At 39.6% G+C, this 27,264-nt stretch overlaps 1 protein-coding gene across 3 annotated transcripts in view; it reads left to right on the top strand.

Moving 5' to 3' along the window:
• Positions 1-27,264, top strand: part of LOC139566447 (inactive dipeptidyl peptidase 10-like) — a 63,000-nt gene that overhangs the window by 23,111 nt on the left and 12,625 nt on the right. For all 3 annotated transcript variants that reach the window (XM_071387621.1, XM_071387623.1, XM_071387622.1), the window contains exons 2-20: positions 3,241-3,355; positions 3,638-3,733; positions 9,986-10,080; positions 16,394-16,468; positions 18,139-18,191; positions 18,380-18,461; positions 20,659-20,779; positions 21,507-21,661; positions 23,007-23,104; positions 23,648-23,771; positions 23,888-23,926; positions 24,125-24,232; positions 24,375-24,466; positions 24,660-24,707; positions 24,938-25,059; positions 25,383-25,430; positions 25,943-26,041; positions 26,142-26,211; positions 26,486-26,680. In XM_071387621.1, coding sequence (XP_071243722.1) covers positions 3,241-3,355; positions 3,638-3,733; positions 9,986-10,080; positions 16,394-16,468; positions 18,139-18,191; positions 18,380-18,461; positions 20,659-20,779; positions 21,507-21,661; positions 23,007-23,104; positions 23,648-23,771; positions 23,888-23,926; positions 24,125-24,232; positions 24,375-24,466; positions 24,660-24,707; positions 24,938-25,059; positions 25,383-25,430; positions 25,943-26,041; positions 26,142-26,211; positions 26,486-26,680 — 1,835 coding nt within the window. The remainder of the gene's footprint in view (positions 1-3,240; positions 3,356-3,637; positions 3,734-9,985; positions 10,081-16,393; positions 16,469-18,138; positions 18,192-18,379; positions 18,462-20,658; positions 20,780-21,506; positions 21,662-23,006; positions 23,105-23,647; positions 23,772-23,887; positions 23,927-24,124; positions 24,233-24,374; positions 24,467-24,659; positions 24,708-24,937; positions 25,060-25,382; positions 25,431-25,942; positions 26,042-26,141; positions 26,212-26,485; positions 26,681-27,264) is intronic.

Below are 27,264 nucleotides of genomic sequence, written 5' to 3'. Positions count from 1 at the left end.
GAATACTCACTGCTCTCCTAAATCCCAATGCCTTGAGAAGATGGTCTGTCAAAAATCGCTATTCTAGTGGATGATGTGTGCAAACATGGTTTTGTATACAGTAGATTTCTCACGTCAAGCACAGAATTATATAGTACTGTACACTGTACACAGTTGAAGTCGGAAGTTTACATACACATAGGTCGGAGTCATTAAAACTCGTTTTTCAACCACTCCACAAATTTCTTATTAACAAACTATAGTTTTGGCAAGTCGGTTAGGACATCTACTTTGTGCATGACACAAGTAATTTTTCCAACAATTGTTTACAGACAGATTATTTCACTTATAATTCACTGTTTCACAATTCCAATGGGTCAGAAGTTTACATACACTAAATTGACTGTGCCTTTAAAAAGCTTGTAAAATTCCAGAAAATGATGTCATGGCTTTAGAAGCTTCTGATATGCTGATTGACATATTTTGAGTCAATTGGAGGTGTACCCGTGGATGTATTCAAGGCCTACCTTCAAACTCAGTGCCTCTTTGCTTGACATCGTGGGAAAATCAAAAGAAATCAGCCAAGACCTCAGAAAAAAATGGTAGACCTCCACAAGTCTGGTTCGTCCTTGGGAGCAATTTCCAAACGCCTGAAGGTACCACGTTCATCTGTACAAACAATAGTACGCAAGAATAAACACCATGGGACCACACAGTCGTCATACCGCTCAGGAAGGAGACGCGTTCTGTCTCCTAGAGTTGAACGTACTTTGGTGCGAAAAGTGCAAATCAATCCCAGAACAACAGCAAAGGACCTTGTGAAGATGCTGGAGGAAACAGGTACAAAAGTATCTATATCCACAGTAAAACGAGTCCTATATCAGCACAACCTGAAAGGCCGCTCAGCAAGGAAGAAGCCACTGCTCCAAAACCGCTATAAAAAAGCCAGACTACGGTTTGCAACTGCACATTGGGCCAAAGATTGTACTTTTTGGAGAAATGTCCTCTGGTCTGATGAAACAAAAATAGAACTGTTTGGCCATAATGACCCTCGTTATGTTTGGAGGAAAAAGGGGAAGGCTTACAAGCCAAATAACACCATCCCAACCGTGAAGCACGGGGATGGCAGCATCATGTTGTGGTGGTGCTTTGCTGCAGGAGGGAAGGGTGCACTAAACAAAATAGATTGCATCATGAGGCAGGAAAATTATGTGGATATATTGACGCAACATCTCAAGACATCAGTCAGGATGTTAAAACTTGGTCGCAAATGGGTCTTCCAAATGGACAATGACCCCAAGTATACTTCCAAAGTTGTGGCAAAATGGCTTAAGGCCAACAAAGTCAAGGTATTGGAGTGGCCATCACAAAGCCCTGACCTCAATCCTATAGAGAATGTGTGGGCAGAACTGAAAAAGTGTGTGCGAGCAAGGAGGCCTACAAACCTGACTCAGTTACACCAGCTCTGTCAGGAGGAATGGGCCAAAATTCACCCAACTTATTGTGGGAAGCTTGTGGAAGGCTACCCGAAGCGTTTGACCCAAGTTAAACAACTTAAAGGCAATGCTACCAAATACTAATTGAGTGTATGTAAACTGACCCACTGGGAATGTGATGAAAGAAATAAAAGCTGAAATAAATCATTCTCTCTACTATTATTCTGATATTTCACATTCTTAAAATAAAGTGGTGATCCTAACTGACCTTAAACCGGGATTTTTACTAGGATTAAATGTCAGGAATTGTGAAAAACTGAGTTGAAATGTATTTGGTGTATGTAAACCGACTTCCGACTTCAACTGTATCTACAGGTGTACTTTCTAGCCTGGATCCAGACTGAATTGATCTATTTACATTTTGTGAAGTGAAGCAGAGCAATTCACATTACATCCAGGCTAGTAAGTTTCTGATCCTGGTGAAAACAATGTTCTCCTTAACTGGTTTCTTGGGAGATCACAGTAGGCTCTCCACAGTAGGCTAGACGAACAAGTTCAGATTCGCAGAGCCATGACTCATGCTTCTAAGTGCTAATCAAAAGATGAATGTAACGCCACAGTTGGCGGGAACATGACCTCGTTAGTTTGTTTGTCTGCCCAGCAGTGTCTCACACGACAGGTGTTACTTACGATGTTGATTACCTTGCGCTGGACTGCCTGTCTGTTTTGCATCCTTTGTTGTCTATTTGCATATTTCTGATTTATGGTCTTGTTTCCTAAATGTAACAGGTTGGAAACATGATTGGCCGGATGTTGCCGTCCAAAATATTTTCTGTATTGAATTGTTATAACCTACGCATGACAAACTAGCAAATGATGAAAAAAACACCTACAGTATGAGCGGATTTACCAAAAATATGTTTGGTTTTATAGTTGTTATACATATTACATTAACTGGGCATAGGTTACAGGCTGTGAACCAACCATGTAAATTCGGTGTGCTTTTACAGTTGTAATTCTGCATTCTCACCCAAATCAATGCAACCAACCGCTTACCAACATTAGATTAAATTGACGTAATTTATTTATGTATAGACTATAGACATACCAAAAATAGATGCAACACGCCGTGATAAAACTCTATGACTCAGTGGCTATGACTCAGTGTTTTAGAGGAGAAATGAAAGGGACATTTGAAGGTCTCAGGGAGTGTTCTCTCTGGAGATAGCTTCTTGAGAGCAATCAATAGTTTGTGTTTCCACCACTCTCTGCCCACTCTCTGCCCTCCCTACGTCCCTTTTCTACTGCGAAAGGAAGGCTAGGTGGTGTACTGTAACACCCATCTATACACCTCTCAGCTCTAATCATGTCAGCTCTGGCCAGTCAAAAAAATTGCTAGACATACACCTATTCACTTTGACCTATTCAGAATGATCATTATGAAAGGGTGGAGACCTAATGCTTTGAGACAAAGACATGTCCATAGACAGCAGTGTGATCCCATTTAATTAAACCATGAGCTTGCAGTGACTGACTGGTACTGTAATTTATATTAGGGATTATATTGTAGGAAGTTGTGGGGTTGGTTCCCATTGCTGACACCAAAAGTGGACTCCACTTTATTACAATTTAGAATTAGAATCTTGCAACACTGTTTAATTGACAATCCACAAGTGCATATGAACACCGTATTTCCTCATTCCATAGGAGCCTCTATTTTTCATAGGGGCCTCTACTACCGAACATGTTTATGTCTGGTAGTAATCATTACAGTACAATATTTACTTGAAGAGTGTTCTCAGTTTGCTTTGTGTGTTTTTTCCAGGACTTTGTGCAAGTAAGCCCCGAATCAAGGAACTACAAAGGAATAGCCATCTCCCTGCTGGTCATAGTGGCAGTTTGCTCCCTCATCACCATGTCTGTCTTTGTTCTCACACCAGGTAGTGTACCCACCAGGGGACCACGAGACCTCATGGAGTTTATTTGTAGAGTCATAGTTACTGTAGCCCTGTATTCTAACTAACAAAATATAAGAACCAGAATTTTTCCTGGTCAGGTTATGTCAGAGCCCTGAGTTTTTCAAAACAGTTTTATGATCAGTGTAATATTGACTGTTGTTATGTGTGTATGAATATCAATTATTTTCCTGTGTGATTTTATCCTTATCAGGCTGTAATATCCGTATTTTGATAACTGGCCTAACACTGATATCCTGTTTGCAGTGGAACTTCCTGGTGTGGCTAACTCCAGACTTACTGTGCTGGACCTGTTTAAACCAGAGTTCTCTGTGCACGATCCTGAGGCCAGGTGGATAAGTGGTAAGTACTTTCAGGATAACCGTCTAACATTCCTGTTCTAACGAAGCCTTTAGACTGATCCCTATACTCTCAATCTGATGGAGTCTCACATGAAAAGGTTGGATTTCCCCAAAAGCAACAGATTATAAGCCCTCAGCAGTGCCACAAAGGGTATGGAGGCTACTATTATAAGAGAAAGGGTGTGGCCAGGAGGCTACTATTATAAGAGAAAGGGTGTGGCCAGGAGGCTACTATTATAAGAGAAAGGGTGTGGCCAGGAGGCTACTATTATAAGAGAAAGGGTGTGGCCAGGAGGCTACTATTATAAGAGAAAGGGTCTGTCCAGGAGGCTACTATTATAAGAGAAAGGGTGTGGCCAGGAGGCTACTATTATAAGAGAAAGGGTCTGTCCAGGAGGCTACTATTATAAGAGAAAGGGTGTGGCCAGGAGGCTACTATTATAATAGAAAGGGTGTGGCCAGGAGGCTACTATTATAAGAGAAAGGGTGTGGCCAGGAGGCTACTATTATAAGAGAAAGGGTGTGGCCAGGAGGCTACTATTATAAGAGAAAGGGTGTGGCCAGGAGGCTAATATTATAAGAGAAAGGGTGTGGCCAGGAGGCTACTATTATAAGAGAAAGGGTGTGGCCAGGAGGCTACTATTATAAGAGAAAGGGTCTGTCCAGGAGGCTACTATTATAAGAGAAAGGGTGTGGCCAGGAGGCTACTATTATAAGAGAAAGGGTGTGGCCAGGAGGCTACTATTATAAGAGAAAGGGTGTGGCCAGGTTGGCTAGTTTTTGGAAGCTTATTGGGCTACAATCTATCTGATAGTCGGATGAGGGTGACAGAGATTCTATTCTCTTGACATGATCCTACAATCCAAAGTACTTCTCATAAACGATTAAATCATAGATATTTGTTTGTTTGTTGTTATACATTTTAAACTTTGTTTCACTCACAAGCAGAGCATTCTGAACCTCTCAACTCAAGCATGGGAGTATGATAGCTCAAGCTTTCATCTCATCTTGAGCTATAATGACAGCTGAGAGTTTGGCATGGGAGCAACACCTCCTGACCAGTCTCAGTAAAACAGATGGCCTCCCAGTCATGCCCCTATTCTGTCCGGTTTGCCAAAACAGGGTTGACTCTATCTCAAGCCATCACTGGGAGCCCTTCTGGGATATACTCTCAGGTCAAATCTCCCAGCCCCGTATCTAGAACAACACCCCTTTCTCCAAAACCTAGCAGGTTTCATAATAGTGTGAGAGAATTGTTTGGGGTGGCAGCGCTGGTGTCTGTTCTATTGTCTGAGCTGGTGTGGTTCTTCTTCGCTCGTCTTGGCCACAGCGAGCGGAATCTCTTCCAGCCTGCGTATGAAATTGAGGCCTGGAAGCCTGCGGAGAGCTTTTCCATCCAAGGGTAGCAAATACAAATGACTTTTTCAGTCGCCTGTTGATTCTCATTATGGGGATTGGAGTGTGATGCCTTCTCGCACACTGTGTTGACCTGATGGACTGCATTAACTCTTATGGGCCTCCCGTCGTTTTTCACAACGCCTTCCGTGATGGATCAAGCCATATCGTCCGCTCCCTCGTCCGCTCACGCTGACGTTTCTCCTTCTGTAGGACACAGCAATAAAACTTTGCTGCCTCCCCATAAAACACTGTGAGAAATATAATGACCAGTGTTTTCATCACTACCTCTCTCATGTTAGCTGACATTACGTTATAGTGGTAAATATTGGTGAGATTAGAGCCAAGCCATCAGGTGGTATGAAGACAGACAGGCAGAAAGACAGGCAGACAGACAGACAGTGATGCGTTGGTGAAGGGCAGTGGTCTGCCATGGCACAGCTGCAGAGACAGTTCCTGCTAGGACCTCATTACATTTGGGGGGATTATCTTGGTGAGCGCTCCCTGTCTGCCTGCTGCTAGCGTGCTATGCTACAGCACGATCAGACTGTTTCTAAGTAGACACAGCCCCTTAGAAAAGCTGCTCAGGTTTAGACTATTACCATTAGAAAACTAGTGTTCACAGTCGCATACATGTTAACTGAATTGTCTTTTTTTATCACCTTGAAATGATCAGCACTAACTGTGTATCACGTTGTCGGTTCTAGTTCATCATTATTATTATATTTTTTAAACATAAGTACCAAAAAGTATCAATTAGTGTTAATTACACATGCCGTAAATAATGTTGTAATAGTAAACACACTCTTGCTGATCATGATATTGCGTATGGCCCTTGTTATTTTCTTGTGCATACACTACATGAACTTCCAAACAGCCTGCATCCCAACAATTCATTTAAATATCATACAATTAATTTGTGTAACCACTCAAACTATATACCTTATTTATCGATTTCCTGAATATATTGTACGTGGGGTATATCATTCTCGACAGACTGGGGAAGGATAAACAACTGTTTGTTCTGGCCAGTGGGATGTACTGTATATGTGACTTATGTAAATGAGAACTAACCCTACATTTTCACACAACATATTAGTCAGAACACGTGTTTTAATCAGGGAAGACGACACGATGTTCATACTAAATATAGCCTCTGAAATGTGAACACCATACACACTCTGTTTACCCCGTTAGTGATATAAGAAGTGGTTGTCCATAAATATAGAATATGAAGTGGTTCTCCATAAATATAGAATATGAAGTGGTTGTCCATAAATATAGAATATGAAGTGGTTGTCCATACATATAGAATATGAAGTGGTTGTCCATAAATATAGAATATGAAGTGGTTGTCCATACATATAGAATATGAAGTGGTTCTCCATAAATATAGAATATGAAGTGGTTGTCCATACATATAGAATATGAAGTGGTTGTCCATAAATATAGAATATGAAGTGGTTGTCCATAAATATAGAATATGAAGTGGTTGTCCATACATATAGAATATGAAGTGGTTGTCCATACATATAGAATATGAAGTGGTTGTCCATAAATATAGAATATGAAGTGGTTCTCCATAAATATAGAATATGAAGTGGTTGTCCATACATATAGAATATGAAGTGGTTGTCCATACATATAGAATATGAAGTGGTTCTCCATAAATATAGAATATGAAGTGGTTCTCCATAAATATAGAATATGAAGTGGTTGTCCATACATATAGAATATGAAGTGGTTGTCCATACATATAGAATATGAAGTGGTTCTCCATAAATATAGAATATGAAGTGGTTGTCCATAAATATAGAATATGAAGTGGTTGTCCATACATATAGAATATGAAGTGGTTCTCCATAAATATAGAATATGAAGTGGTTGTCCATAAATATAGAATATGAAGTGGTTGTCCATACATATAGAATATGAAGTGGTTGTCCATACATATAGAATATGAAGTGGTTCTCCATAAATATAGAATATGAAGTGGTTCTCCATAAATATAGAATATGAAGTGGTTGTCCATAAATATAGAATATGAAGTGGTTCTCCATAAATATATAATATGAAGTGGTTGTCCATACATATAGAATATGAAGTGGTTGTCCATACATATAGAATATGAAGTGGTTCTCCATAAATATAGAATATGAAGTGGTTGTCCATACATATATAATATGAAGTGGTTGTCCATAAATATAGAATATGAAGTGGTTCTCCATAAATATAGAATATGAAGTGGTTGTCCATAAATATAGAATATGAAGTGGTTGTCCATACATATAGAATATGAAGTGGTTGTCCATACATATAGAATATGAAGTGGTTGTCCATACATATAGAATATGAAGTGGTTCTCCATAAGTATAGAATATGAAGTGGTTGTCCATAAATATAGAATATGAAGTGGTTGTCCATACATATAGAATATGAAGTGTATATTATAGATATACCCTGGGGGATGTCATGAGTGATTCAACATAGTATCAACTTCATCACCACAGTCATACCCTATTAGCTTGTCCATACACATGTCCAGCATGATCACGACTACCAACATATGTGATTCCATAACCTCTGACATGTCTCTGTAATAATTCATTATTCATGTCCACCTCTGTATTCATATATATTTTCATGTCCATGTTTTGGTGACTGATACAGTTTTTCTATTAATCATGTAGTAGTATCTCAAATTGGAAGACGTATTTTTAGCAGTCGCTTTTATCCAAAGTGCATACATTTTCTCATGGGTGGCCCCAGCAGGAATCTAACCCATAATTCTGATGTTGCTAGTGTCATACTCTTATCAACTGAGCCCCACAGGACCACAACACTAATTTTACCTGATTATGGTCTACATAGATCGTGGTTGAATGTCATGTGAGGAAGGCTATTTAAATATTATAATTGCCTAGCCTTGTGGACATAGGAGGAATTTTCATTAACTGAATATAAATATATTTCGAATGACGTCACCGAGGCAGAGACGGCAGTGGCAAAGCGAGCGGGCTGTTTAAAGATTATAGTGCCACGAGCTCCAGCTAGATAGTGTGACTCACCACATAGGCTACAGGCTTCGAACTGGGCTTGTTGGTTGTCTTATTCCTAGTTCTCCTGAAATCAAAGTATTGCTAAATGGTCTATAGTTGGCCAGGGTTTCTCAAACTCGTTCCTGGGGCCCTCCCTGGGCGCACATTTAGGTTTTTTGCCCTAGCACTACACAGCTGATTCAAATAGCCAACTCATCATGAAGCTTTGATTACTTGAATCAGCTGTGTAGTGCTAGGGCAAAAAACTAAATGTGCACCCCATGGAGGGCCCCTGGACCGACTTTGGGAAACCCTGTAGTAGGCTACCCTTTTCACACTACTGAGCCAGTCAAGCTGTACTGCACCGGCCTGGTTACACATCCACCATAGTTGCTGGAATATCATCATAGTTTACCTGTATTATCATGTCAAAAGTACGAGTTGAGGTGTCATTCAAATATTCCAATTGTGTTGGACCAGTGAAGCATGTAGCTTCCTACTCCTCTCCGTCAACCTCCCAATGGATCAGTTAGACATGTACATCCTCCGAGTTTTAGGAACCATCCGAGGAACCGCCCCTCCAAAAGAATTCATGCTTTGGCATGTTTTTGTAAGATGTTTCGTGTGAAATCACAAAGGTGTATTTACAAGCAGTAAGCTAACGTTCTAACGTTGCAACGTCCCAGTCATTTGGCACATTTGGCCGTTGCTAGGTGGCTTTGTAGATTTGAATGACATTTTCCATTGTTATTTTTTATTATTTGAGGAACTCGGTTCTATAATACACTGCTCAAAAAAAAATTAAGGGAACACTTAAACAACACAATGTAACTCCAAGTCAATCACACTTCTGTGAAATCAAACTGTCCACTTAGGAAGCAACACTGATTGACAATAAATTTCACATGCTGTTGTGCAAATGGAATAGACAAAAGGTGGAAATTATAGGCAATTAGCCAGACACCCCCAATAAAGGAGTGATTCTGCAGGTGGTGACCACAGACCACTTCTCAGTTCCTATGCTTCCTGGCTGATGTTTTGGTCACTTTTGAATGCTGGCGGTGCTCTCACTCTAGTGGTAGCATGAGACGGAGTCTACAACCCACACAAGTGGCTCAGGTAGTGCAGCTCATCCAGGATGGCACATCAATGCGAGCTGTGGCAAGAAGGTTTGCTGTGTCTGTCAGCGTAGTGTCCAGAGCATGGAGGCACTACCAGGAGACAGGCCAGTACATCAGGAGACGTGGAGGAGGCCGTAGGAGGGCAACAACCCAGCAGCAGGACCGCTACCTCCGCCTTTGAGCAGGAGGAGCACTGCCAGAGCCCTGCAAAATGACCTCCAGCAGACCTCCAGCAGACCTCCTCGAGCAGTGTATATAACATAATATAATGCTGACCAACCGTTTTACACTCGTTCTGCATTATTTAGCATACCAGTTACGTAGCTGCATTTAAGATCACATTTTTACTCAGAGCAACTGCCCGAGGCCAACAACTGTGAATTGGGAGCCATCTTCCTAAAGATAGATAGTGAGATTTGTAATGCAGAACAAAAGAAAGCCATTGCAATAATGTGGCTGGCTGGCTGGCTGACTGCAGGTCAAAAAGGTTTTGCTCAGTAGAAATGATGAGAGATGAGAGGCACTCTTAAAATGAACTGCTGGAAAATGAAATGCCTTCTCCCTCTCTCTTTGGGGTCTGAAATGGATATTGATAAGTGGTTATACAATGTCAGAATGTGTAGGCCTATTTTTTTCATCTTATCTAAAATGTGGTTATTAAGGAACATTTTACAACCTTTTTCTTTTATCATTTTACAGATTCAGAGGTTTTGTACAGGAACCGAGACGGCCACGTCATCAAGTTCAACTTTGCTTTAAACGAAACAGAAATGATCCTGAGAAATATCACGTTTGTAAGTAGCTTGCCACCTATGGGTCCCCCTCTCTAACCTCAATTGACCGATCAGCATTCATAACACAGTACCATATTGACCCATCAGCATTCATAACACAGTACCATATTGACCCATCATCATTCATAACACAGTACCATATTGATCCATCAACATTCATAACACAGTACCATATTGAACCATCATCATTCATAACACAGTACCATATTGATCCATCAACATTCATAACACAGTAACATATTGATCCATCAACATTCATAACACAGTAACATATTGACCCATCAACATTCATAACACAGTACCATATTGATCCATCAGCATTCAGAACACAGTACCATATTGACCCATCAACATTCATAACACAGTACCATATTGATCCATCAGCATTCAGAACACAGTACCATATTGACCCATCAGCATTCATAACACAGTACCATATTGACTTATCAGCATTCATAACACAGTACCATATTGATCCATCATCATTCATAACACAGTACCATATTGACCCATCATCATTCATAACACAGTACCATATTGATCCATCAACATTCATAACACAGTAACATATTGATCCATCATCATTCATAACACAGTAACATATTGACCCATCAACATTCATAACACAATACCATATTGACTTATCAGCATTCATAACACAGTACCATATTGATCCATCATCATTCATAACACAGTACTATATTGACCCATCAGCATTCATAACACAGTACTATATTGACCCATCAGCATTCATAACACAGTACCATATTGACCTATCAGCATTCATAACACAGTACCATATTGATCCATCAGCATTCATAACACAGTACCATATTGACCTATCAGCATTCATAACACAGTACTATATTGACCCATCAACATTCATAACACAGTACCATATTGACCCATCAGCATTCAGAACACAGTACCATATTGATCCATCAACATTCATAACACAATACCATATTGATCCATCAGCATTCATAACACAATACCATATTGATCCATCAGCATTCATAACACAGTACAATATTGATCCATCAGCATTCATAACACAGTACCATATTGATCCATCATCATTCATAACACAGTACTATATTGACCTATCAGCATTCATAACACAGTACCATATTGACCCATCAGCATTCATAACACAATACCATATTGATCCATCAGCATTCATAACACAATACCATATTGACCCATCAGCATTCATAACACAGTACAATATTGATCCATCAGCATTCATAACACAGTACCATATTGATCCATCATCATTCATAACACAGTACTATATTGATCCATCAGCATTCATAACACAGTACCATATTGATCCATCATCATTCATAACACAGTACCATATTGATCCATCAACATTCATAACACAGTAACATATTGATCCATCAGCATTCATAACACAGTACCATATTGATCCATCATCATTCATAACACAGTACTATATTGATCCATCAGCATTCATAACACAGTACCATATTGATCCATCATCATTCATAACACAGTACCATATTGATCCATCAACATTCATAACACAGTAACATATTGACCCATCAGCATTCATAACACAGTACCATATTGACCCATCAGCATTCATAACACAGTACCATATTGACCCATCAGCATTCATAACACAGTACTATATTGACCTATCAGCATTCATAACACAGTACCATATTGATCCATCAGCATTCATAACACAGTACTATATTGACCTATCAGCATTCATAACACAGTACCATATTGATCCATCAGCATTCATAACACAGTACTATATTGACCCATCAGCATTCATAACACAGTACCATATTGATCCATCAGCATTCATAACACAGTACTATATTGACCTATCAGCATTCATAACACAGTACCATATTGATCCATCAGCATTCATAACAAAGTACTATATTGATCTATCAGCATTCATAACACAGTACTATATTGATCCATCAACATTCATAACACAGTACCATATTGATCCATCAGCATTCATAACACAGTATTATATTGACCTATCAGCATTCATAACACAGTACCATATTGATCCATCAGCATTCATAACAAAGTACTATATTGATCCATCAGCATTCATAACACAGTACTATATTGACCCATCAGCATTCATAACACAGTACCATATTGATCCATCAACATTCATAACACAGTACAATATTGATCCATCAGCATTCATAACACAGTACAATATTGATATATCAGCATTCATAACACAGTACAATATTGACCCATCATCATTCATAACACAGTACTATATTGATCCATCAACATTCATAACACAGTACCATATTGATCCATCAGCATTCATAACACAGTACCATATTGATCCATCAACATTCATAACACAGTACCATATTGATCCATCAGCATTCATAACACAGTACTATATTGATCCATCAACATTCATAACACAGTACCATATTGACCTATCAGCATTCATAACACAGTACCATATTGATCCATCAGCATTCATAACACAGTACTATATTGATCCATCAACATTCATAACACAGTAACATATTGACCTATCAGCATTCATAACACAGTACTATATTGATCCATCAACATTCATAACACAATACAATATTGCATAGAAATATCAAAGCTGAGCACATTGTCATTATTTGCCTCCTGTAGCATTGTGATAAATCAATTTAAATATTGAAAAGGTGTGGGCTACGGAGAAAAATATGGCATAGACTGCTACAAGCACTGGAAAGTTCCAGGGGATGAAGGATGAGGGGACGTGTGGTTGTGAGACATTGCGGTGGGAACGTAGGTCTGAGCAGGTGTGATGCCATTGATGTTTAATGAAATGTATGTCTGTCTGTGTATTGTCATTTGTTTATGTATGGTTGTTATTGTTTGAGAAAAAGGATATAATCGTAAAACAAAAAAAAGACTGATCTGACAGGTCATGTTTTATGTGTTGCATAAGGCTAAGCGGCTTTTGACTGTCATTGCCAGGCTTGCTTTTTGCCATTTAATAATCTAACTGAGCGGAAAGCAGGGCACCATTAATCCCTGATTAATGTTTAGACATGCTAGCTACAATTTGGGTGGAAAGGTCATATGCCTGTGATTGTAATAGCACGGTGGCCCTAAGGGGCAAAGTACAGTATACAGGCTGTGTATTGGTTTACCATCATATGAATTATTTCTTAGATCTACAGTGCATTTGGTAATTTTTCAGACCCCTTCCCCTTTTCCACATTTTGTTACGTTATAGCCTTATTCTAAAATTGATTAAATACTTTCCCTCCCAATAACTCTACACACAATACCCCATAATGACAAAGCAAAAACAGATTTTTTTCTTTTTTGGGGGGGGGGGGGGGGGGTGTATTACAAATTTAAAACAGAAATACCTTATTTACATAAGTATTCAGACCCTTTGCTTTGAGACTTGAAATTGAGCTAAGGTGCACCCTGTTTCCATTGATCATCCTTGAGATGTTTCTACAACTTGATTGGAGTCCACCTGTGGTACATTTAGTTGATTGGACATCATTTGGAAAGGCACACATCTATCTATAAAAGCACCCACAGTTGACAGTGCATGTCAGAGCAAAAACCAAGCCATGAGGTCGAAGGAATTGTCCATAGAGCTCTGAGACAGGACTATGTCGAGGCACAGACTTGAGGAAGGGTACAAAAACATGTCTGCAGCATTGAAGGTCCCCAAGAACACAGTGGGCTTAATCATTCTTAAATGGAAGAAGTTTGGAACCACCAAGACTCTTCCTAGAGCTGGCCTCCCGGCCAAACTGAGAAGCAATCGGGGGGAGAAGGGCCTTGGTCAGAGAGGTGACCAAGAACCCGATGGTCACTCTGACAGATCTCAGAGTTCCTCTGAGATGGGAGAACCTTCCAGAAGGACAACCATCTCTTCTGCACTCCACCAATCAGGCCTTTATGGTAGGGTGGCCAGACGGAAGCCACTCCTCAGTATAAGGAACATGACAGCCAGCTTGGAATTTGCCAAAAGGCACCTAAATGACTCTCAGACCATGAGTAACAAGATTCTCTGGTCTGATGAAACCAAGACTGAACTCTTTGGCTTGAATGCCAAGCATCACGCCTGGAGGCAAACTGGCACCATCCCTACGTTGAATCATGGGGGTGGCAGCATCAAGACTAGTCAGGATCAAGGGAAAGATGGACGAAGCAAAGTACAGAGAGATCCTTGATGAAAACCTGCTCCATAGCGCTCAGGACCTCGGACTGGGGTGAAGGTTCACTTTCCAACAGGACAACAATCCTAAGCACACAGCCAAGACAATGCAGGAGTGGCTTCGGGACAAGTCTCTAAATGTCTTTGAGTGGCCCAGCCAGAGCCCGGACTTGAACCCGATCGATCATGTCTGGAGAGACCTGAAAATAGCTGTGCAGCAACTCTCTCTATCCAACCATACAGAGCTTGAGTGGATCTGCAAAGAAAAATTGAATAAACTCCCCAAATACAGGTGTGTCAAGCTTGTAGCATTATGCCCAAGAAGGCTGTAATCGCTGCCAAAGGTGCTTCAGCAAAGTTCTCAGTAAAGGGTCTGAATACTTATGTAAATGTGATAAATTGTTGTTGTTTTTTTTACAAAAAAACAGTTTTTGCTTATGGGGTATTGTTTGTAGATTAATGAGGGAAAAACATGTTTGAAATACATTTTAGAATAAGGCTGTAACGTAACAAAATGTGGAAAAAGTCAAGGGGTCTGGAAACTTTCAGAATGTACTGTGTGCACAAGATACTTCCTAGATCTATGTACAAGATACTTCCTAGATCTATGTACAAGATACTTTCTAGATCTATGCACAAGATACTTCCTAGATCTATGTACAAGATACTTCCTAGATCTATGTACAAGATACTTTCTAGATCTATGCACAAGATACTTCCTAGATCTATGTACAAGATACTTCCTGATCTATGTACAAGATACTTCCAAGATCTATGTACAAGATACTTCCTAGATCTATGTACAAGATACTTCCTAGATCTATGTACAAGATACTTCCTAGATCTATGCACAATATACTTCCTAGATCTATGTACAAGATACTTCCTAGATCTATGTACAAGATACTTCCTAAATCTATGTACAAGATACTTCCTAGATCTATGTACAAGATACTTCCTAGATCTATGTACAAGATACTTCCTAGATCTATGTACAAGATACTTCCTAGATCTATGTACAAGATACTTCCTAGATCTATGTACAAGATACTTCCTAGATCTATGTACAAGATATTTCCTAGATCTATGTACAAGATACTTCCTAGATCTATGTACAAGATACTTCCTAGATCTATGTACAAGATACTTCCTAGATCTATGTACAATATACTTCCTAGATCTATGTACAAGATACTTCCTAGATCTATGTACAAGATACTTCCTAGATCTATGTACAAGATACTTCCTAGATCTATGTACAAGATACTTCCTAGATCTATGTACAAGATACTTCCTAGATCTATGTACAAGATACTTCCTAGATCTATGTACAAGATACTTCCTAGATCTATGTACAAGATACTTCCTAGATCTATGTACAAGACACTTCCTAGATCTATGTACAAGATACTTCCTAGATCTATGCACAAGATACTTCCTAGATCTATGCACAAGATACTTCCTAGATCTATGTACAAGATACTTCCTAGATCTATGTACAAGATACTTCCTAGATCTATGTACAAGATACTTCCTAGATCTATGTACAAGATATTTCCTAGATCTATGTAAAATATATTTCCTAGATCTATGTACAAGATACTTCCTAGATCTATGTACAAGATACTTCCTAGATCTATGCACAAGATACTTCCTAGATCTATGTACAAGATACTTCCTAAATCTATGTACAAGATACTTCCTAGATCTATGTACAAGATACTTCCTAAATCTATGTACAAGATACTTCCTAAATCTATGTACAAGATACTTCCTAAATCTATGTACAAGATACTTCCTAGATCTATGTACAAGATACTTCCTAAATCTATGTACAAGATACTTCCTAGATCTATGTACAAGATACTTCCTAGATCTATGTACAAGATACTTCCTAGATCTATGTACAAGATACTTCCTAAATCTATGTACAAGATACTTCCTAGATCTATGTACAATATACTTCCTAGATCTATGTACAAGATACTTCCTAGATCTATCTACAAGATACTTTCTAGATCTATGTAAAATATATTTCCTAGATCTATGTACAAGATGTATTAACCTTTAGATGTTTTATTTGTGACTTCTGTCTTTCCCTTGTCCTAGGTGTCTTTCAAAGTTGCCAAATATTCCCTCTCTCCAGACATGAAATATGTGCTATTTGCTTACGAAGTGAAACAGGTAGGATATGAACAGCCGTTAACCCTCCTGTTGTGTTCGTTTCATGTGAATTAATTCTGTGGTCTCGGTCCAAAATGACCGCCCCATTATAGCTGATTATAAATCCATAACAATGTATGTATATTATCACCTAATGTTATGTTAGATCTTTTTTAGCAACTGAAGTTCTTGTGAACATTACAAGTTTTGAATTTCTATTTGCTATTTATGGCCTGTAGGACTCATTGACCTGAGCTCATACATCTCGTTTTTGAGTAAAAAAAGCATAATGTATGGATTATTTTGACTATAACAAATACTCAGATGAAACACATTGTGCTCTTTGTCACAGACTACTTCACTGTCAGTTTCCTGGCCTCTCTCCTCCTCACCAGTGTCATTATCAACGATATGATCAAGAGCCTCACATACAGTATATCATTTGGTCATTGTGCTGCCACAGAATGAATTGTGAGCAAGGCCTCAAATAAGCTTTATATACCAGAGCTGCGAGAAAAGTTCTATATATTATTGAAACAATGTTGCGATTGTTTGTGAGAATGCCAACAGGTGTGGTTCCCGTGGGGGAAAGATTCTATTGGGGAAAGGTTCCCATGGGGGTTGCCATGGAAGCCAAGAAGGGGAGTGAGGTGTATGTGTGTGTGTGTGTGATCAAACACACATGCATGTGGGGGTCTGGGAGAGGAAGTGTGTCCATCTGATGAATGGACATGTGCCGGAACTGAATTTTATACACTAATTGTAGTCTCACCCATTCATTTCTAATGGCCGGTCATTTTTGACTGGGAACACCACAGGTGTACAAAAGTTAAATAAAACACCCAAAATGTCATGAAAATCATCAAAATGTATTTTGTGTGTTTAGATGCCCTGTGTGGACAAAGTCATGGAACCTTATGACAATCAGATTAAACAAACTACATTTTTCAGAGAGAAAACTTGTGACCCATGACCCTAAGCATAGGTTGAGTCTCAATTGTTATTCCCTGATTCCTAGCCTCCTCTTTCCTCGCCTCATTCTCAGAATGCATCGGAGGAGAAGGTCCGAAGGAAATCTCAGATCTTCTGTTTTAATGCGTTTTGAGAAGGACTTGAGGAGAGAGGACGCGAGGATTCAAGGAAATTGCAATTGAGATTCACCCATAGTCTGACTGGGAAGGAGACCAAACCGCAAATAGGCTCTGATCAGAAATCAGATTGCACCAGCTGGGTTAATGGCGGGTGTACTAACCTCATTGAGTTTTATCTCCTTTTTCCTTCTTTATTCACCTTTTATGTGTTTTTACATATTAATATTTAGGCCCAAACCAAGGATCTCTCATTGATTTCCTCTTTGTTTAATGGCTGGATCGCTGGCAACCAAGGTTTGGAAACATTGCACCAGAATGGGATTCCCTAGAGAATGGACTGATGCAAATGTTGTTTAGTTGTGTTATGCATTATTATTATGCAGTATCAAAGTTTGCGTGATGATTAACCTTGCCTGACAACTGAAGTTGTGCGTTGGATCCCTGAGCTGTGCGGGCTAACACAGTCTTGAATTATTTTCGGAAACAGTTACATTGTGGAATCCCGACACGTGGTTTCTAACATGATTCGTTTGCATCATATATGCTTTATTGTTGTCTATTATTTATTATAACATGAATTGTCAATACTTTTAATTTCAGGTGTATAGACATTCCTATACTGCATCGTACATTGTTTACAACATCCACACAAGGTAAGAGACTGAATGGACTGGTTGATGCTTCATGTCTTGTATTGACATGCATACCCCCACACTGAAGAACATACTGTATTATGTATGATACACCCAATCTTTGACATCTCTAGTTCAACAACAGCTGGGGTTTGTTCATGCCTGTCTGCCTGTCTTTGTGTACTTTTGTGTGCGTGCTTGTGTTTCAGAGAGGTGTGGGAATTGAATCCTCCGGAGGTCCAGAATGCAGTGCTCCAGCATGCAGCGTGGGGTGTGAAGGGACAGCAGCTGGTGAGTCTCTCCTCTCCTCTTCTATGATGCCATACACCTCTTTTCACTCTCTCTCTCTCTCTCGCTCTCTCTCTCTCTCTCTCAGCCAATCGGAAATCAACCTATGGGCACAGCTCCTAGACTGTCATAGATGCCTCATCACACATATGAAAGAAATTGATAGGTGTGAGCATTATTGATGGATTTTGGACATGGTTCCATCAAGATGTGTTGAATGTACTTTTCTGGCATGCGGGAGACCCGGTTTCAAACCCAGTCGTCACACTAGGGGTTGGTATAAAATTTGCCGTATTTATATTTGTTATGATGACCAGTTGAGGTACAGTTTCTCATGTGAAGGAGTAGAAAGCACTATTTGCTGTATATCAGGCGGCCATTTTGACAGCAGGTGGTCCTGTTACAGATGGGGATGCAGACTACGCTTTTCCGGACCAGACATTTGAGCATCTGTTACTCTGTTCAGAGTTTTTATGGTCACAAACAAAACCCAGGATGTGATTTTTGTCTTGCCGAACATCTGGCGGCTTAACAAAGCACACTTGATTGTTAGAACTTCTTTATGATAGGGGGCAGCATTTTCACTTTTGGATGAATTGTGTGCCCATAGTGAACTGCCTCCTACTCTGTCCCAGATGCTAATATATGCATATTATTACTATTGGATATAAAACACTCTGAAGTTTCTAAAACTGTTTGAATGACGTCTGTGAGTATAACAGAACTCATATGGCAGGCAAAAACCTGAGAGAAAATCCAAACAGGCAGTGAGAATTCTGAGACTGGTCAATGTTCAACTCATCGCCGATTCAATTCCCTGAAAGATATGGATCTGTTTGCACTTCCTACGCCTTCCACTAGATGTCAACAGTCGGTAGAACGTGGAATGAAGCTTATGCTGTGTTGTGGGGCCGGATGGGAGGGGAATGAGTCAGTGGTCTGGCAGATTGCCAGTTCCTGGTCATGCGCTTTCCTCATGATATCGCCTTGCGTTCCATAACTTCTACAGACATGAAGGAATGCTCCGGTTGGAACGTTATTGGATATATATGATAACAACATCCTGAAGATTGATTCTCTACTTAGTTTGACCAGTTTATTCGACCTGTTATATAACTTTTTAAGTAGCTACTTAGACATACGTAATGGACATTATCGAACAAAACAACGATTTATTGTGGAACTAGGATTCCTGGGAGTGCATTCTGATAAATGATCAAAGGCAAGGGAATATTTAGGATGTAATTTCGTATTTCTGTTGACTCCAACATGGTGGAGAAATGTTGTTATGTTTGAGAGCCGTCTCAGATTATTGCATGGTGTGCTTTTTATGTAAAGTTTTTTTGAAATCTGACACAGCGGTTGCATTAAGAACAAGTGTGTCTTTAATTATATGTAAAACATGTATCTTTCATCAAAGTTTATGTTGAGTATTTCTGTTATTTGACGTGGCTCTCTGCAATTTCTCCGGATATTTTGGAGGCATTTCTGAACATGGCGCCATGATTTGTGGATATAAATATGCACATTATCGAACAAAACATAAATGTATTGTGTAACATGATGTCCTATGAGTGTCATCTGATGAAGATCATCAAAGGCTAGTGATTAATTTTATCTCTATTTCTGCTTTTTGTGACTACTATCTTTTGCTGGGAAAATGGCTGTGTTTTTCTGTGGCTATGTACTGAGCTAACATAATCGTTTGGTGTGCTTTCCCCGTAAATCCTTTTTGAAATCAGACATGTTGGCTGGATTCACAACATGTGTAGCTTTAATTTGGTGTCTTTCATGTGTGATTTCATGTGTGATTGATCTTTATAGTAATATATTTGAATTTGGCGCGCTACATTTTTTCTGCCTTTTGGCCAAGTGGGACGCTACCGTCCCACATATCCCAGAGATATGTGGTAAAAGGGTACAAAAGTGAACCTGTGAAAGGAACTGATTGAAAAAGAGAATACTAAAGTTTAGCAATATATAGTCATTAATCAATACTACCTATTACGGTGCACTTTAATTCCTGATATGGATCATAAATGGAAATAAGTAAATAATAAAATAACTACCATATTTCTCTGGCAGTGAACTAGTGCTGTATTGTAGATACTGATGGGAATCAGAGTCTGGCGTTTGCTGTGCTATAGTTTTATAGCCACCGTGCAAAGCACAACTACAATTCTCTTTACTCTCATTTCAGATCTACATCTTTGAAAACAACATCTATTACCAATCAGATGTGCAGAGCAATTCTCTTAGGATTACTTCGTCGGGAGAGGAAGGAGTCATATTTAATGGAATCGCTGACTGGCTGTATGAAGGTTTGTCTGAATGCCTTGTACCCAAGGACATAATGTCAGGAAAGGTATTCCAGGCATTGGAAATAAATAATGTTCAGCCACAAAGGAATTCATCACTTTCACAGTTGAACAGCTCTCAGTCGCATTCAGGGACGGATGGAATAAGAATTCAAAATTAACTCTACTAACGATATTAGTCCCATTTCTGAAGAATAATTGAATAAATGAGAACTAACTCAGAATTTTTATCAAAGTTAATTAAATATAGATGAAGGAAAATCATTATTTCACTACAGCAGTGTTGTCTCCTCATGAATGGGCCATAATCCACACATTGTTCCATGCTCAGGGATAGCAGGGACAATTTCATTCATAATTTGCACTTATTATTTACACCTTAATGATGGATTGTAGCCCTGACTTAATTAAGACCAATTTTGTGTTTTATCTACATCAGCCAAAAACAAGTTCCGTAAAAAAACTGTAAGAATTTTTTATTTGCCATCCTTTTGACATATTTTCAACAAGGTTGTGTAAAACACAGATTTCCAATTGATGCAGACACAAATTCTAACTTTCTCTTAACTTTACTTACAATAACATAATGCTCTTATACAGTATATAGCAACTTTAAGTACTGGTGTACAGAAGAAGCCTATATTCATGTGGATAGGACTCGATCCGAAGGAAAAAAACAATAGTATAGTTCAGAGTGTAATTGATGGCAGTTTGGTCCTTGTGTTTTCAGAGGAGATTCTGCAGTCACACATAGTCCACTGGTGGTCACCTGACGGAGAGAGACTGGCCTTCCTCATGATCAACGATACCCTGGTACCCAACATGTTCCTGCCCCGGTTCACTGGCAGCCCCTACCCCAGATCACAGGAGTACCCGTACCCCAAGGTAATGGAGAGACGCGATATAACGGGATAGCATGCTGCTGAAGAAAGTGAGTGTATTTGTCTGTGTCATTATTTTGCCTCCATTGGTGAAATTGTGCTCGTTTGTTGGAAAAACAACACTATTGGTCAACAACAACAACAAAAACTGTTGGCTCAAGGAACAGTTATTTCAGTTCTGATGATATAACTATTGTATGTCTTTGTTGATTCACACAGTATACTAGATTTGAGCTTCGGAAGTCATGTTTCTGTGCTATCGACTGATGCGCTGTATTATGTGTACTGCCTGTCGATACAACATCTATGGCTATCCAGTTATCTAGATTATCCCACGCATAGAGTTGGTTAGAAATACTGCTCACATAAAGGTCTTATATTCTGATAGATCAAGTATTTATGGAGTCTCAACAAAAGGGAAATTGGAAACTGAATAAATGATTAGACAAAATGATCAGAACACTGCTCAGATTTTGTAGCAGGAGGTAATAGCGCTTCTAACAAAGGCTGTGATGGTTATGGAATTTTGAATTACGGTTATTTGTCAGCCAAATGGTCACGGTTATAGTTACAAGTATAACCGTTCGAATAGCAAAAAAAAAGAAGCACTGGCTCGTCTGGCTCGTGACTGCACGTCTGGTCTTTTTTAAATGCCCGGCTGTCTACAGTCAGCTGTCTACAGTCTACAGTCAGCTTTTATCTTCTCTCATCTCTCCTTACATTGGTTGTTAGTGAATCAGGCTTACTCTTACTTATTGCTTTTAGGTAAAGTTTGTCGACTTAAAAATGACGTTCTTCATCCATAATCATTGTTAACACGATTATAGATTTACCGTGCCAGCCCTACTTCTATCTACATCCGCCAGAACAAAGAAGCCTGCTTGTATGAAGAATTCACAATGATATTCTGCCAGTTCAGTCATTACCTCCAGGGATAAAAAAAAAAAAAATAGATGATTTGCTCGGTCATCTCTGAGATAATCTCTCGTTGGATGTTAAGCTAGGACAGACATCCAAATGGTCCAGGCAAAACAAAGATGTTAAGCTAGGACAGACATCCAAATGGTCCAGGCAAAACAAAGATGTTAAGCTAGGACAGACATCCAAATGGTCCAGGCAAAACAAAGATGTTAAGCTAGGACAGACATCCAAATGGTCCAGGCAAAACAAAGATGTTAAGAATATAATAACCTGTGCGGTCATTTGAAGCATTGATTGTTTGCATAGTTTATAATGAGTTGCTGAATATCCACTGTTCATGCACCTTGGTTTGAAAGCGGTGTAGCAACAGTATTTGTTTTTCTCGGAATACTTACTAATTGACCTTATGAGGATCTTTTTGCTGACAGGCTGGCCAGCCCAACCCTACAGTCAGGCTGTTGGTGGTGAACCTGTACGGTCCCACACACACTCAGGAGCTGGTACCACCTGATGGCCTGAGAGGAAGGTGAGGAAGACACATCATTCTGGCAGCCCCTTAGTTCTTTTAGTGTGCATTTGTAATTGTTGTGGTGCCACCAGGTGTGTCAGGTTATTCTTTGCATGTTATTTCTTTACTAACCGTTATAACCAGTATACGACAATTGAATCTGTATGGCTGCATGTTTAATTGTTTCCAGGGGCAGACTGGGACCAGAAATCGGTATTGTCATTTCTAAAACACCGGCAATTTTTTCCCCTTGAAACCCCCACACCGTCCATTATATTGCTCCATTATATGGCCCAGTTTTCCCATCGAGGCTCCCATTATTAGCCAGAAAGTGATCATTTTGCGTGAAAAATCCAAGCTAAAGAGGCCCATAGACTAAAAATGAACCAGCCCATCTGGCATTTGCCTGAAATGCCAGAAGGCCAGTCCGCCCCTGATTGTTACAGTGCATGTTTGATCAAGTGCCATTCACAAGTACACAACCATCATTCAGAAATATGATTCAAATGGCCCAGAGAAGTAGTTGCTATACGTCTGAATGTTTGTCTGACGTTGACCCAGAGAACACTATGTGAGTATGGTGAAGTGGATCAGCAACACCCATGCAGCGGTTCGATGGCTCAACCGGCCCCAGAACGTGTCCTTCCTCACTGTGTGTGACGCCACCGTCGGATCCTGTGTACAGGTGGGTTTTTCCTTCATCTACGCTAAAGTGGTCCTCCCTAGAAAAGGGTTTTATTGGCGTCGTCTGTGTCGTACTCCATGTTGGATCTAAGACGTGTTCCTTCACTTGAATTTCAGAAACATGAGGAAGCTTCAGATCTCTGGCTCACCAGACAGGTAAGCTGAAATGTAAATGTTCTATAATATTAGCAAATTCATATTTCCTTCTAGTAACATTTTATTTGAATGCTACTGTGGGCTTGATGTGGTTCAAATTGTGCTGCAATTTTAAAACAGTGAGTATTGTATCTATATGCTAATAGTAAAGAGGAAATTGATGCACTTTGACTGTCCCTTAAAATCCAATGTCCTCAGAACCAGGAGCCAGTGTTTTCAAAGGACGGGAGCAGGTTTTTCCTGACCATACCGGTGAAGCAGGGGGGACAAGGAGACTTCCATCATATTGCCATGCTCACCAAATCGGTGGGTGCTGTCATACTCCAATTCTGAAATACACATGGGTCATCTTGTCATTCTCTGGCTTTTACAGTGGTCACTATGTGTCTTTTTCTTTTTAAACATGTTTTTATCGAGAGAAAAAAAATCACAATTTGTCTTTTCTCAGTTCAGAAGTGATCAAAATGATGTCCGTCACTTGACGTCAGGCAACTGGGAGGTGACCAAGATATTAGCTTATGATGAGGGGGAGCAAACCATGTAAGTCTGTCCGATCGTTTCAGATCAGTTAGGAGAATAATTGAATATCATATTTTGTGTTACAGATATGAGCTTCAACAAGTGTTGACCTTTTTTCTATTTTCAAACATCTCTTCTGTTGAAACTATTATATTTGTAACTATAGTTTCTTGTACTTGTCCTAGTTAAAGTTATTCTGCTTTCACCTATATAGATATTTTATCAGTACTCAAGACTCCCCACAAAAGAGACACGTGTACAGGTGAGAAATTATTTTAAATCGTTTTCCCCATGAAGAAATGCGCATGCTGTATGTCGAAAATATTCTTCTCAATAACACCAGACATTTCAGCCGCATTCTAGTAGCTGTTAGCCCTATTCAGCTACAGTTTATCTTACCCATTCGTACTGCATAGATATAATACATTGTTGAAATGCAATTATCTCAAGAATGTGAAGAAGTGCAACAACATCAAAAAATCCCTCTTTCAGTGCATCTACTATTGGTCTGTTCTCTCAACGATGTTTGACCTGCGAGATGAACCAGGAAGCATGCACGTTCTTCGATGCAGACATCAGCCCAAACAAACAGCATGTTATTCTACAGTGTAAAGGTAAGGTCTGTGTTTTTTCGTTCTGGAAATCATTCAGCCAAATACAGCTTTATGTAGTAAAACCCAACCTATTCTGGGTAATGTATGAGATATGGTTAGGGAGTAATTATGCCATTATGTATTTTATGATACAGTAGCAGATGGCGCCTGGGTCTCCTAACCACTGCTTTAATAAGTATATCCCACGGGTGACGTCGTTGGGCTTACATAGGCTAGGGTAGCTACAATACTACTATAAAACCATGTTAGAATATCATACTGAGAGTTTGTTCAGTCTCAAAGCGATGCCATGCAGTATTGCCAGTGTATCTTCTGTTCCACAGGTCCCGGTGCTCCATCTGTGATGCTACAGAGTTTTAATGATGTAAACAGTGAGTAATACTAAGTATTGATGTGAACTCTCGTCTCCTGTACTGTACTGTTTCCGGTCTGTTTTAATGGTTCCTATTTCATATTTGGCCACGAGATTGTTGGCTGTGTTTCACATCGTGTGAAATACATTTTCAACAGCTGTCCAAATGAAATGTTCTGCCAAGGTTTAAATGAGCATCTGGGAAGTGTTTTTTAATGCAAATTGTATTGATTTGTCTTTTATATGCCTGGATGCTTTTCAATGATACTGAATATGAGGCATAATTGTACTGAAATGATGTGATTGGTGACAGTCTAAAACAAAGAATCACAGGACATGTGGTTTAGATGCAGTGGCCTATGTGAAGTCAGCCAACTGTATTAGAAACATTTTAAACTCAAATGAATGTGCTTCGTGAAACAATATGTTGATTGATTTTTCCATCACAGTTTAATACCCCATATAATCGGTATCCTTGTGTCTCTTTACACACAGTATGTCAATGGTTACTTTCGCACTTTATCCTCACAGCTTACTTTATATTGGACAACAACATGCCGCTGAGAGCTGCCTTGGAAATCAAAAAGATCTCTAAGTCAGATGTCAGGGTTATTCCAAGTGAAGACTTTGGTAACTAACCATTTCTCTCTGTGTATATCTCTCTCTCTCTCTCTCTCTCTCTCATCGTTTATTTTAATATCTACTGTAATTCAGTATTTTCTTCTCACAGAGCTGCCTTTGAAACTCACCTATCCACTTGACTTTTCTGAATCTCTTCTCTATGGCCTTCTTTTGATTGTGTAAGCATCGCTCCTCTTTCCTTGGCGTTCTAACATAGTAACACAGTCTTAAGTACATTTTCATTCAGCAAATACATTTAGAACTGAATACGTTACCTTGAGAAAAAACACAGTGATTTTCTAACTCCAAGTCCATGATGTGAGATTACGCTTTCTTTAATTAAGCGAAGATGTTTTCACATAATATGGAACTTTAAATTTGTTAACTTGTTTGCCAAGCTTGAATTAACCACCCTCTTTCTCCCTCTCCCTCCCCCTTCCGCCCCTCTCTTAGTGATGGTGGGCCTGGCAGTCAGTCGGTGAGTGATGAGTATGAGCTGGGTTGGGACTCGGTGCTGGTCAGTTGTGATGAGGTGATCGTGGCCAGGCTGGACGGCAGGGGGACAGGCTTCCGGGGCCTGAGAGTCCTGCAGCAGGTCCACCAGCGCCTGGGTACCGTGGATGTTCAGGACCAGATAGCTGCATTGGAGTATGTAACCTCCGACCAGCATGTAATATGATGATATATATATATACAGTGGGGAGAACAAGTATTTGATACACTGACGATTTTGCAGGTTTTCCTACTTACAAAGCATGTAGAGGTCTGTAATTTGTATCATTGGTACACTTCAACTGTGAGAGACGGAATCTAAAACAAAAATCCAGAAAATCACATTGTATGATTTTTAAGTAATTAATTTGCATTTTATTGCATGACATAAGTATTTGATACATCAGAAAAGCAGAACTTAATATTTGGTACAGAAACCTTTGTTTGCAATTACAGAGATCATACGTTTCCTGTAGTTCTTGACCAGGTTTGCACACACTGCAGCAGGGATTTTGGCCCACTCCTCCATACAGACCTTCTCCAGATCCTTCAGGTTTCGGGGCTGTCGCTGGGCAATACGGACTTTCAGCTCCCTCCAAAGATTTTCTATTGGGTTCAGGTCTGGAGACTGGCTAGGCCACTCCAGGACCTTGAGATGCTTCTTACGGAGCCACTCCTTAGTTGCCCTGGCTGTGTGTTTCGGGTCGTTGTCATGCTGGAAGACCCAGCCACGACCGATC

This window comes from Salvelinus alpinus, chromosome 38 (genome assembly GCF_045679555.1).
Source record: "Salvelinus alpinus chromosome 38, SLU_Salpinus.1, whole genome shotgun sequence".
Lineage (NCBI taxonomy): Eukaryota > Metazoa > Chordata > Actinopteri > Salmoniformes > Salmonidae > Salvelinus > Salvelinus alpinus.
This window is presented reverse-complemented; position numbering and strand designations above follow the sequence as displayed.